The sequence below is a fragment of the Phacochoerus africanus genome, chromosome 11 (genome assembly GCF_016906955.1).
Source record: "Phacochoerus africanus isolate WHEZ1 chromosome 11, ROS_Pafr_v1, whole genome shotgun sequence".
Lineage (NCBI taxonomy): Eukaryota > Metazoa > Chordata > Mammalia > Artiodactyla > Suidae > Phacochoerus > Phacochoerus africanus.
In genome coordinates this window covers 45,588,150-45,598,354 of record NC_062554.1, presented here as the reverse complement: position 1 = coordinate 45,598,354, position 10,205 = coordinate 45,588,150, and the positions used below count along the sequence as shown (strand labels likewise).

Genomic DNA, 10,205 nt, shown 5'->3' with positions numbered 1-10,205 from the left:
CTGATTAGACCCCTAGCCTGGGAACCGCCATATGCCACAGGAGCGGCCCTAGAAAAGGCAAAAAAAGACACACACAAAAAGTGGGAATCCTGCTTTGTGGGAACAACCTAGCAGCCTATACCACATACCCCAGCCCCATGCCCCCCATAACCTGGCCTCCCAAACACATAGTCCAAATGCTTTATTGTTCTGCTGAGATGCTTACAAATACTGAAAAACACCCAGCCTGGACCCAGCAACCATGGCCCAGGACCAGGAAGAGGGACAGGGAGGTGGGCTTAGTGTTAAGGCGCTAAGGGCTGAGCCCAGACAGCTGGAGGCCTGGTCCTCTGCTCTCCATTTCATCCCTCTTCTGAGGCCACAGGAAGGGCAACCAGATCTCAAGGCCCCCTCTCCTGCTCAGTGCTTCCCTCAGGGAGCATCTGAGCAACCCTCTGCCCATCAGAAGCTCAGCCCCATAACAAACCCCGAGGACAGTCCTTCCAGCTTCCTCTCTCAGCCAGTGGCTCCTCCTCTGGTCTCTAGTTCCCGGCTTCGTCCCTTCTGGCTCTAAGCAAGGCACGAGTGGAAGGGAGAGGGTTGGACTGGAGGCCGGCAGGCTACATATCAGGGCCTGGAGACACAGGCTTGGGGGGGAGAAGGTGTTCAGTCCCGTCCCCCCAGGTGGAGATGCCCAAGGACCTGGGCTGGAGAGATAATGGCACGTACCCTCAGCCGGGCCCACAGTTGAAGCAGCGGGCTGAGCCACAGAGCCACGGCAATTAGTATGTAACCATGGCAATGAAGCAGTCACTACGGTGACCATGGTGCTGGGTCTGCAAAAAGGGGAGAGGCGGGACCTGAAGGATGACACCCGTGGTCTCTGGCCCTTGGCAAAGTAATCAACATGGGTCAACAACGGGCTAGAGCAGGGTTTGAGAAGAACACCGCCTGAGCTGTTACCCCACTCTGGATGTGGCTCTCTCAGCCCCCAAGGCCCCTGCAGAGGGGGCTGAGGCAAGAGGGGATCTTTGGCAGATTCTGGTACTATAAGTTGTCCTTAACAAAAGAGAACACAGGCTGGGGAGCGCAGGTGCCAGGTCAGGGCAGAGGGGCCCCCCTGTGACAGCTCCTTGCCTGTCTGGGCCCGGGGCAGGACCCTGAAGGGTTATTGCGAGTTCTGGGCTCCAGGAGGCAACAAGGCCCCCTCCCCAACTTTTATCTCCTGGCTGGTTCTTTAGAGGGCCAGAGCTCAGAAACTCACAGGAAGAGCTCCTTACAGAATGTTCCAGAGTCTCTTCTGGCACAAAAGCCCCAGTATGCTCTGCCCTTCAGGGCCTCTGGCAGCATTCCTGTGAGGCCCAAGGCCCAGGGTGCCACTCTGGCTCCAGGGGCGAGCAGAGTGCAGGCAGTTGGCAGGGTCCTGGGGCCAAGAGGCCCGCCCAAGGGGCCAGAGGCCCATTCCGTCAGTTCATGAACTGAGTGTAGCCCTCAGCCCCGGTGACGATGACGTCCATCCAGATGCGCATGGCCTCCGCGGATGGGGCCACCATGTAGTACAGCCGGTCGTGGGTCTTCACACAGAAGGTGAGGGCTGGGTTCGGGCTCTGCCGAGGGGGAGAGGAAGGTCTAAGCCGCGGCCCACCCCCGAGGCCCAGGAGCACCTGCCTGGAGCTTGGAGCTGAGCCCTAACTAGGCCTGGAGCCCAGTCCCCACCATCAAGTGGGCCCCAAGCTGAGATGCTCCCCTGGGCAGTCCTGGGACCCTGGCAGGGCCAGACCCCGCCAGATGGGGGCAATGTTCCCTGGCATCCCCAGGCACAAAAGGGAATATCAAAAGAATCAGACTTGGAGTTCCCACTGTGGCAAAAGGGGATTGGCGGCGTCTTGGGAATGCAGGGATGCAGGTTCGATCCCTGGCCGGGCACAGCGGGTTAAGGATCTGGCGTTGCCACACCTGTGGCTTAAGTTGAAACTGAGGCTCACATCCGATCCCTGGGTCCCTGGCCTGGGAACTCTGTGTACCTCAGGGGTGGCCAAAAAACGAAAAAACAAACAAACAAAAAAAGAATCAGACTCAGGAGTTCCTGCTGTGGCTCAGCGGTAACAAACCCAACTTGTATTCATGAGGATGAGGGTTCAATTCCTGGCCTCATTCAGTGGGATAAAGCATCCGGCGTTGCCATGAGCTGTGCTGCAGGTCACAGGCATCACTCAGATCCCGCATTGCTGTGGCTGTGGCGTGGGCCTGTAGCTGTAGCTCTAATTCGACCCCTAGCCTCCCTTCCATACCAAAAAAAAAAAAAAAAGAATTACTCAAAGAGCTGTTCCAGCAAGGGCCAGAGGCTCTTCTCAGCAAAAGAGGAACAGATGGGGAAAGCTGGGATGCTGGGCTCCAGGGCCCCAGAGGAGCAGAGATAAGGGCTGGAGCGGGTGTCTGAGGCTTGGCGGGAGAGAGGCCGACTTGCATGAAGGCAGCCGGCCGCAGCCTCAAACCTCTCCTGTTGATCAATCCTCTGCACCAAGTCTAATCTCTGAGGCCCCCCACTCCCTTATGCATCCCTTCTGCGCTGCGCCAGAGACCTCCTGCCGCCATCCTAGGAGAGGGAGGCAAACAAGCCCACTGGAACCCACAGGGGCTTCCTGCTCTGCAACCCACCTGGCTCCTCCCTCAGGCCCGGGGGGGAAGGGGCTTAGGGGAGAGTCAAGGGTCAGGGGTGAGAGGGCATAGGAGGCGTTAATGTGCGGTAGTTCTAGTTACAGGTATGTGGGGAGGGGTACCTCAGTCACCAGAGTGAAGCTGAAAAACCTCTTCTGGGAAAGGGAGAGGGAGAGAGGAAGAGAATGTTTACAAAGGGCACAAGGAACGGGTCTGAGGCCAGAAGAGAGCGGGCTGGGCTCACCCCTTCCCCTTGCCCGGGCTGCCCCTCTGGCCCTCACCTTGGCCGCACTGCGCAGGTGGTCATAGTACACTTCCTCGATGGCTTGGAAATAGATGACCCCCTTCAGCTTCGTCTCATGCTTGTCTGCAAAGGAATAAGGGCCGGGCTGAGGAGGCCTGTCACACTTCCAGTCAGGCGCCATGGACGTGGAGCGTCCCCCTCCGGGAAACAGGGTGATTCCCAGGCCTCCACAGCAGAGCCCAGCAGGGAGCCCCAAGGACCGAGTTGGTGCTCAGCTTCCCTCAGAACGACAGAGGCTGCGAATCAGAACTCCACCCAGACACCACTTCCCACTTATCGCAATGGCAAGAATATACCCAAAATACACAGCATACTTTTGGCAAGTCTGTGGGGAAATAGAATGATAAACCCGAGAGGTGGGAGTATAATTGGTATTTATGAATGATTTGGCCATATCCTCCAAAGTTAGAAAGGCATTTGCCCTTTGAGCCAACGTTTACACTGATGAAAATTCATCTTACAATGTACAAAATAACGAATTTACAAGATAAGTCACCCCAGCAGTATTTACAGTCACAAAAGACTGGAAACAACCCACGTATCCAGCAAGTGGCGATGGCTAAGTAAATTAGACTGCACCACCCGGCAGAACACACACAGCACTAGAACAGAATGACAGAGAAATATCTGATGCAGATTCAGAAGTAAATCTACAAAATACATCCAGATTTAAATATCTAGATAGACCTATGTCTGAGACAGAACTCTAAGTTACATTAGCAGAACAACAAAGATTGTATCATGTGCTACTTTCTGTGTGAGAAACAGGTAAGAATATATGTTTGCATTTGTTTATATTCCCTAAAGAGACTCTAGAAGGATACACAAGAGATTAACAAAAGAAGTTATCTCTAGTGAGACAGGGCATAATTCTCAATTTAAACCTTTTTCTGTGTTTGGAGTTCTTAGCAATGTGAATGCATTTATCTGCTCAACACCAACACTCAAAAATAGAAGCATAAGGCATCAGGAGGGAAGGGTGGCAGGAAGGAGGTGGGCAGACAGAGCAGATGCCCGCTCCAGTGGGGGCAGAGCACTGGCAGCAAAAGCACAGGGCCTGGCCCACCCCCTCGTGTGCAGACACTGAGCAGGCACCCAACAGACAGCCTGGACAGCAAGCCTGAGTCACACAGGAAAGGTCACACGGTCACCACACGCCAATGACCAAGGCTGACACAGGCACCTTCTCCCACCCACTCCCTGTGCTGGTTCAGCCTGAATCACTGACCCTGGATCATCACTACAGCCTCCTGATGTGCCCTGCCCCACCTCTGCCCCAAACCTGCCTACCCTGAGGCCCAGGGGCTGAGCTTTCTGAAGCAAATTGAATCCTGCTGCCTCAGCTCACAGCGTCTCTGGGGTTCCTTCACTGGAAGCTGTTGCCTCCCTGGTTATTGACAAAGGTTACTGGCAAAGGCTACTGGCAGTTCGGTGCCAACACGTCCCTCTGGCCTTGCCTCAGGTCCCTCCCCTGCACCAGCCCCACGTGCTATCTGGCCAGGCTGAGCTTCTCACGGTCGCTTAACAGCCCACTCTGCCAACACTGGAATGGTCTCCAGCCCAATCCCTTGGCAAACTCCTGCGTCATCTCCAAAACCCTTTGCAAATGTTACCACTAGTGCACAGCTGTGTCTCCTATGCTTTCACAATACATGTTCCTCTGTACAGAACTTATTCTGCTGAATCTGAATGCTCTTTTATCTGTTCACAGGTCTAGCTCCTCCAACACGGACTGCTGTGTGCCTAGCAAACGGGAAGTGTTCAGTCAATGTTGAATAAATGAGTCAGAGGCACTGGGATCCAAAGAAAAGTCAGAGACCTTTCTCTCTCTTTTTTTTTTCTTTTCTTTTCTTTTTTGTCTACACCTGAGGCATATGGAAGTTTCCAGACCATGGAATGAATCTGAGCTACGACTGCAACCTGTGCCACAGCTGGGGCAATGCTGGATCCTTACCTCACTGTGCCTGGCTAGGGATCAAACCTGCACTGCTAGAGACAACGCCAGATCCTTAACCCACTGTACCACAGTAGGAACTCAGAGACCCTTCTCTTAGGAACCCACAAGGGAAGAAAGCACAGGCACACAGCCCTTCATCAGCTGTCTGACTTGGGCATGGTTAGGATTCCAAGAGAACACCTGCAGGTCGCAGGTGGTCCTGAATATGAAGGGACAAAACACACTCCAAGGGCTCAGCACTGTGTCTGGCACAACACATGTGGCATCTGTCATGACATCAATATGCCCCAGGGCTGATGTCACATGGCAGATGGAGCCTGTGTAACACAGGAGTTATACCTGAGGGCAGGAACCGTTTCCAGTGAGCTGGGGCCAGGAAAGGCTTCCCAGATGTGGATTCTGATCTGGACCCTGCAGGATGGAGGGGTTTCACGGGGTAGGTGGGAGGACAGTGCAGGCAAGGGCAGGGAGAATGGACGAACTGAGGAGCAGCCAAGCACGGCCAGGGTCCTGATCCAGCCACAGGCCCATCTCCCTCGGACACTTCCTCCTCGGGACAGCGACCCAGCCCCATCCCGGCCCCTGGCCCGGCCATCCCTGCAGCCTCCATTGTCTCCCATCTCTTCCTTTCCTGGAAATAGTAACACATTCCTGCCTCTCTGTTTCCTTACCACCCACCTACCCTCGACCTTGTGCAATCTGGCTCCCGCCCCAGTACGCGGTGGAGACGATTCTCTCATCAAGCTCCAATCCCTGAATCAAACAGCCTTTGGGTCCACATTACTCGTGGCCTTTCTGCAGCACCCAGCATCATTGTGACAGCCCCCGCTTGCACACGTCTACTCCTTTGGCTGGCTTCCTTCTCGGTTTCTGTCCCGCCCTCCCCTTCCCCTGACCAGGTCTTCTTTTGTTTCACAGACATTAAGGAAGGTCACATATGCCAAGTGCCAGCCCAGCACCTACATGTGGCTTCCTGCCTCTTGTCCTTGGCTGGTGCCTCCTTTTCCTACTTCCCCACCAGGGAGGGCCTGCCCCAGGGTGCAGCTCTGTCTCTCCCTGAATTGGCCGCTGAGACCCCTTGGGCAAGTTTCCTAACATCTCTGAGCCTAATTTTCCTCATCTGTAAAATGGGTGTAAAAATAGTGCTTCCCTCACAAGGTTATTATGAAAATAAACGAGACAATGCATGTAGAGGGTAGAGCCCTGCAGCTGGTTCATCCAAGGGTCCAGTATGATCTGCTGTCGTCACTGTCATCATTATTATACCAACAGCTTCGGCTTGCACTCTGCCTCCAACCCTGACCTTTCTCTCTCTCCATCTCTTTTTTTTTTGGCCCCCACCCACAGCCAAAAGTTCCCAGGCTAGAGGTCAAATGGGACATGCAGCTGCTGGCCTACACCACAGCCACATGCCAGATCTAAGCCTCGTCTGTGAACTACACCACAGCTCACAGCAACGCCGGATCCTTAACCCCCCAAGCAGGGCCAAGGATCAAACCCACATCCTCATGGATACTACTTGGGTTGCTACCACTGAGTCACAATGGGAACTCCACCCTGACCTGTCTCTTACTTAGATACTCCAGGGGCTCTTCAACTCAACAGGCCTAAAATGGAGTTCTTCTCCCCCAGCCTGTTCCTCTCAATCCTGACAAAGTCTCTTTCCAGCCCAGGTGGAAACATGGGAACACATGTGCCTTGGCCTCCCCACACCAAGGGCCTAGATAGTTAGGGAAGGCTTCTTGGAAGGGATGGCACTTGGTTGGAGACCAGGTCAGGGGCAAGTAGGGTGCTCCAGGCCTGCACAACTCCAGCACCAAACACTCTGGCCCTTTCCTTCCAGGCTCTGAGCAAGATCGCTCTTCCTGTGTTTGTGGTTGGCTGGGGCTGGGTGACTGGCTGAACAGTCCCACTGGTGAGTTGGGGACAGACTCCAGCAGGGGCATTTAACACCACTGAAAAACCAATCAGGCTTCTCTTTACCCTCGGCCACCACAACCAGCAATGTTCCAGAAAGACATGCTCTGAAGCAAAAAGAAAGCTGACGAGGAGCAGAGGCCCCACCAACCCACAACATACGTGGACACCTATCGGGAGTAAGAAGGAAAAGTTTGGTTTTGAGCCACTGGGATTTTAGGGTGGGTTGATTCCTCAGCAGAGCCTAGCCTATCCTGACCTGAACACACATAGCAGCTCACGCTCCCAGCAGGAACTGTCCAGACGGAGTTCCAGGGATGGGAACTAAGTTGGAGCCCAGGCGGAGAGAGCTGAGGGAGCTCTCCCCAGGGGGCCTGTCCCCAGGGCTGTCCTGAGCATCCCTGGGCACTGCTCAGCAGCTTGCCTTGGGGTCTTCACAGGAACTCACCCAAGGGGGAATCCATAGGACCCCAGGCACCCACAGCATCTGGGTGTCCCCTACAGCATCTCCAATATTCTTGTCCAGTATCTGCCTCCCTGACAACAGGCTCCAAGGGAGAGAGCTGTGGCCACTTTGCTTATCACCAGTGCCCAGAACAGTGCCTGGAACTTATTAGCTGCTCAGTTATACTGCTGAATAAACGAATGAATGACCGAACAAATGGAGGGGAACCAGGTACACCCTGTACATTTTCAGAGAGAGGGGGACAAGTCCAAGCCCCTGGCCCCGACTTGGAAGCCTGGCCTCCTTCCAGAAGACCCAACATCCTGGGTGACAGAGTCCCGGGTTCCCTGTGGAAACTTACCTACATAATAGGAGAGGGTGCGCTTGAGCCGATCGAAGACAAACCAGCGCTTCTTCCATGATTTAATCTTGCCGCCCATCTTGACCAAGTAGCCACGGCAGACCTGGTAGGAAGTGAAAGTGAGGAAGGACCCAAACGCGCAGCCCCCAAAACTTTCTTCCCTCCCTTTTCTTTTCTTTCTTTCTTTTTTTTGCTTTTGAGAGCCACACCTCCAGCATATGGAAGTTCCCAGGCTAGGGGTGAAATTGGAACTACAGCTGCCAGCCTGCACCACAGCCAGGGCAATGCCAGATCCAAGCCGTCTGTGACCTACACCTATAGCTCACGGCAACTCTGGATCCTTAACCCACTGAGCGAGGCCAGGGATTGAACCCGCAGCCTCCTGGATACTCGTCAGATTCATTTCCACTGTGCCACAACGGGAACTCCGCCCTAAACTTTTCTTCCCTGAGCGGCAATGTCAGCGCCATCTCCTGTGCCTATAGTCATGGGGGGGATGTCCCCAACATCTCTTGCGGCCAGCACACCTGGTCCTGGGACAGAGACCTCAGGGGTTAGGGCAGGAACTGAGGCCACTATTCAAAGGACTCAGAAGGTGCCCCTGCCAGGGGGGCCCCACCCCCTGCCCCTGCCCCTGTACCTTGCTGCTGAGCACCACGTGCAGGCACGTATCCACACCGTGGCCTGAAGACTCAATGTGGGTCTTCAGGTCAAAGTCCTCCTTCCTGATTGGCAGGTAGCGGGTCAGGGGTCGTGCCTGGGAGCAGAGGGAGGGTCAATAGAGGCTCCTCTCTTCCCCACCATTCCCTTGTCCAGGCCCCTTGGCTTGGGTCCCGAAGCCCCCCCCACTGCAGCCTGCCATCACCCCCTCCCCGCCCCTGCAGCTGACACCCCGGTTTCTTGGGGCTTCGGCAAAAGGGCCTGGCAGGCCTGTGCTGACTCCACCGAGGCCTGGGTAAACTGCAAATGGTTCTACGCCTCAGTCTCCCCACCTAAGATCCAAAAATGTGGGCCTTGTCTTGTCCTTGCCCCTCCTCACCCTCCCGCACGGAATGGAACAAAGCAGACAACCAGAGAGGAACATGCTCTTGGAAAAAAGTCCGATAAGAAGCCTGGGCTCTGACTTCCCGTGGGGTCTTGTTTGGGTCACGACACCTCTCTGGGCCTCTGTCTCCTCCCACATAAATGAGCACTCTGAACTAGAGGATCTCTGCGGTCTATTCTATCTCAAGATTTCTGATACTAAACTCGAATTGTCAGTCCACTGCAATTTTTTCCTACTCTTCCTAAGAAAAAACATTAGCATGACATGAGAAGAAAACATCACAAATTATTTAAAGAAAAAAAGAAAACGCTCAACTTCCCAGAGGGGCCCCAAAGATGAGCTGACTCCACCCACCTCCCCAAAGCTGGTGGGACCTGAAGCCACGCCTGAGTCCCAGGGCAGAGAGCTAGAGAGGGTCCCCCAGTGACCACTGACAGAGACAGGAAAGAGGAACTAGGCATCTGACAAAGATTCTAAGCACAGAGGTAAAACTCAGAGTGTTTCTTTTATTTCTAAATTCCCAAAGCAATCTAAGCAACCAACCCATAGAATTTACGTTGCTGCATCAGTAGAAAATCAGGGGGCTGTGATTGCCAGTCACTGCTGTGTGGAGCCCACCCTGGGAAGGCCTAAGGAGACCCCATAGGAAAGGGTGGCCTGTGAGTCTCACAGGCTCTCCCAGGGGCCCAGGATCTGGGACCAGAGACACAGGTAGATTTCCCTACACAACCTAATTTCTCTCTACCTTCAACTGCTCTGCTCAAGTCTCCTGTATAAGGAAAAAGCCCAGGCTGAGTTTTTGTGTAAGGATGGATTCTGGTCCCTAGGAGAAATTGGTACAATTCTCTTCTGGAGACCTAAACTGAAAGTCAGAGTGAGGCCAGCTGCTGGAGGTGGAGCTGCAGCCAAAAGGTCTGGTGGAACAGGGCCAGGACAGCCACGAAGCCCAGGCTCGGGGCAGGGAAGCAGAAAGGAGGGGCAGGGCAGACTTATGAGACAGAGGTGAGGCCCTCGACAGAGGCCAAGGGAGCCCCCCTGATTCTCGACTCAGCTCCCACCTCTAGAGGGCCTGTCCAGACCCTCTTCTCTGACCCCAGTGTCTACAAGGTGTCCAGCCATGTCCTCACAACCCACCCACTCCCAATACACACATACACACACTGGCTTGAGCAAGCCCTGGTGGGTCCCTCTTCCTTGGGGCCAAACAAATCCCAGGCAGAGCTGTGCTCGTGCAACCCTTTCTGGGCAGAACAGGCTTAATGGCCCAGCAGGGGTGCCCTGGGATAACCAACCCCTGCACAGCTCCACTACCCACTCACCTGTGAAAACTGTTTCTCCCGCATCTTGACCTCCTTCTCCACCAGCTGCTGCCTCCGGGCACTCTCGCTCTGCAGCCTCCGTTCCACCTGCTCCCGCCGCCTCCGCTCCTCCTCCAGGGCCTGCCGCCTCAGCTCCATCTCCCGCTCCTGCCCCCAAAGGCAGGACTCAGTGCCCATAGCCACCCTCTTCTCCCCCGACCCCCTCCATCCCTCCTCAGGC

At 54.8% G+C, this 10,205-nt stretch overlaps 1 protein-coding gene across 17 annotated transcripts in view; it reads right to left on the bottom strand.

Moving 5' to 3' along the window:
• Window positions 1–166: 166 nt before the first annotated feature.
• Window positions 167–10,205, bottom strand: part of PHLDB1 (pleckstrin homology like domain family B member 1) — a 47,333-nt gene continuing 37,294 nt past the window's right edge. For all 17 annotated transcript variants that reach the window (XM_047754120.1, XM_047754116.1, XM_047754117.1 and 14 more), the window contains 5 exons: window positions 9,986–10,132; window positions 8,262–8,378; window positions 7,622–7,724; window positions 2,919–3,004; window positions 167–1,586 (listed from right to left, as the gene is read on the bottom strand). In XM_047754120.1, coding sequence (XP_047610076.1) covers window positions 1,446–1,586; window positions 2,919–3,004; window positions 7,622–7,724; window positions 8,262–8,378; window positions 9,986–10,132 — 594 coding nt within the window. In that variant the 3' untranslated portion in view covers window positions 167–1,445. The remainder of the gene's footprint in view (window positions 1,587–2,918; window positions 3,005–7,621; window positions 7,725–8,261; window positions 8,379–9,985; window positions 10,133–10,205) is intronic.